Source organism: Penaeus japonicus, unplaced genomic scaffold (genome assembly GCF_977035675.1).
Source record: "Penaeus japonicus unplaced genomic scaffold, GWHDUDI00000001_assembly GWHDUDI00000030, whole genome shotgun sequence".
NCBI lineage: Eukaryota > Metazoa > Arthropoda > Malacostraca > Decapoda > Penaeidae > Penaeus > Penaeus japonicus.
Genome location: NW_028234432.1, coordinates 9,220,788 through 9,223,287, shown reverse-complemented (window position 1 = coordinate 9,223,287; position 2,500 = coordinate 9,220,788). Strand labels below are relative to the sequence as shown.

At 31.4% G+C, this 2,500-nt stretch overlaps 1 protein-coding gene across 8 annotated transcripts in view; it reads left to right on the top strand.

The window, feature by feature from the left end:
- Positions 1 to 2,500, top strand: part of LOC122250070 (zinc finger protein ubi-d4 A) — a 41,256-nt gene that overhangs the window by 5,300 nt on the left and 33,456 nt on the right. For 4 of the 8 annotated variants that reach the window (XM_043011354.2, XM_043011352.2, XM_043011355.2 and 1 more), the window contains exon 4: positions 1,262 to 1,279. The exons of the other annotated variants lie outside the window; for them this stretch is intronic. In XM_043011354.2, coding sequence (XP_042867288.1) covers positions 1,262 to 1,279 — 18 coding nt within the window. The remainder of the gene's footprint in view (positions 1 to 1,261; positions 1,280 to 2,500) is intronic. 8 annotated transcript variants of the gene reach the window in all.

Below are 2,500 nucleotides of genomic sequence, written 5' to 3'. Positions count from 1 at the left end.
TGCTGTAGCAGCGGCAGAACAAGGCGGGATGGGTACATGCTCCTCTAGTCAAATACTTTGTATTACAACAGTAAAAGTCTTAGGATGTGTGGTAGATATGATGTGTCAGCCCAAGTTGTTTAGTAGCATCAAATGAGTCATTCATGGTCATGAAATTCTATGATCACTCTTAGGATTATTATTTTTTTGTTTCAGAACAAACTAATATTTAGTCTAATTTCAAAGGATACTGCATTTTATTTATAAAGTTATAGGTTAGAGAAAAGTTTTAGGGGGTATATGAAAATTTCTGTTGGATTATAAAGGATTATAATTTTCTGTATTTATATGTTTTTGATTTTAACTTAATTTTTGGATAAAATATTGGAGTTGAACAAAAAGAAGAATCAGTAATTGATGTACAGCTGGTGGTACTTGTGGTGGTCATTGCTAATTTGAAATGTACCACAGGTGATACATATGGTGGTTAACATGTTAAATGCTACATCTATATTATGATAATAAACTGGTGAGGAGGACTTTTAGAAATGTGCAATGTAGTGTCAATTAATTGTGTTGAAAGGGACTGATGCTTGTGACTTATGACCAACGTTGTTTGTACAGTTGTTTTTGTGTTTTTCCATATAGGTTACAGGATGAGAATGTGCAGCTTGTGTAAATATAGTAATTTTAATGGTATATCAGGGCAGTTGAAATAAGATTTATTATTGTCTTAAAGACTGAATAAAGGATTTAATGCATTAGATGTACATCAGAGAGGTACCTTTAGAAAACGTAGTAGATTTGATATTGCAATGACCATTCTTTTTTTTTTTCTTTCTTTTGTATAACTGTGTTGAATATAGAATAGGTATAGAATGTAGGTGTAGGCAACTAAGACTGTGATATTTAGATATAATTGTCCTTTCCAAAGGAAGAAGGTAAATTATGAGCAAGTAAAGACATTGACATTACTTCAGTCCTTCTTTTGTGTTAGCTTAAATGTTTCCTGTCTGATGTTATGGGTAAAATTGTGTTTTTGGAGTGCAAAGGAGGTAATTTCATACATCATGATTAAACCCACTTTTTATGTTACCATAAGGAATTCCTTTCAGTGGCTATAGTTAAGAACATGTTTTGTGGGCACTGGTTACAAGGACATTCAGGATATCAAGACTTCATTTTTTCATTAAAGAATTTGATATTTAGCATAATAATATTCAATTTTTATCTGATAGATAATTCTTCAATATCTAATCATATTTTCTCTAATGGCACACAGCACTGGCTCCTCAAAAAGGTATATAAAAAGTCATGTTTATTCATCATTTATCAAGCATGATTTCACTTGGTATGAATTTGATATATTATCATTATCTCTTTTATGTTTGTCATGCTCCTTCAGGCTTGTTTGTCAGTTAATTATTAGTTTTTTGGTTATTACTTCTCTCCATTATTGTTAGTGAGCTTCTGTTACTCCTTGGATGTGGGGGACATGCACCATCTACTGTGGTTTTGTTTTATTATTGTTATATATTTTGTACATTTTTTTTTCTGTTTTTTTTTTTTTCTTTCTTTCTCAAGAAGCACACACTCACCCAGGAGATTAGTAGGCCTGCCTGAGATCACCTGTTTACCCCATTGCTTGAATGTTTGTGAGAAAGTTTTATATTAATATTGATATCAATATTAATGGTATCATTATTATTGTTATGATTTTTAATATGATAGCATAAATAACATTAATAGTATGAAACTACTTTTTAAAAAAATCAAGGAATGCAGTAAACAGGTGAGCTCAAGTAGGCTTACTAACAGACTCCTGATGAGAAACCACTTATAGAAACATCTTTGTTACAATAGATTGATAAAACAAAACCACAGTAAACAATACATGCATAAATGCACTCCTGGTGTCAAAAGGTTAAGCATGATTGTGTTGCTGTGCTGAGCTTCAACTTTTATGTCAGACAGCATGGTAGATAACAGTAGTTGAATTTTATCAGAATGCATGAATAAATGTGGCGCAGCGCACTGTGTGTTTTCTGTGTCCTAGAATTAGTTAGCATGATGTTCATGCTCTTAGATTAAAGAATTAGAATTTTGTGGACTACGTGAGCTTTTGTTTGCTGATATTCACTGTTGAAGATTTTTTTTATTATTGCAAGCCATATGTGCTCTTACATCAGATTTCTGACAGTTTGGAAATAATTTATAATGAGGTATAAAATGTAATTTATAGTGATTAGATATGTCTTTCTGAAAAATTATTTATATAGTTATCTTATATAGCTTATTTTTCAGTCAGTGCTTGATCAAATGTTGAGCCTGATAATGAAAGGAAAGTCTAATGTTTATTATCAACATTCAAGGTGAAAAGATAAAATGCAGATAAAAGAAATATGACTCATCACTAGACTCCATTCAAGCTTTTTGCCATCACTCCTCTTCTCTTCACTTCCTTCAACTCTCTTTTTTATTATCTTCCTCTTTCTTCTCATCCTCTTTTTCCTATTTCTCT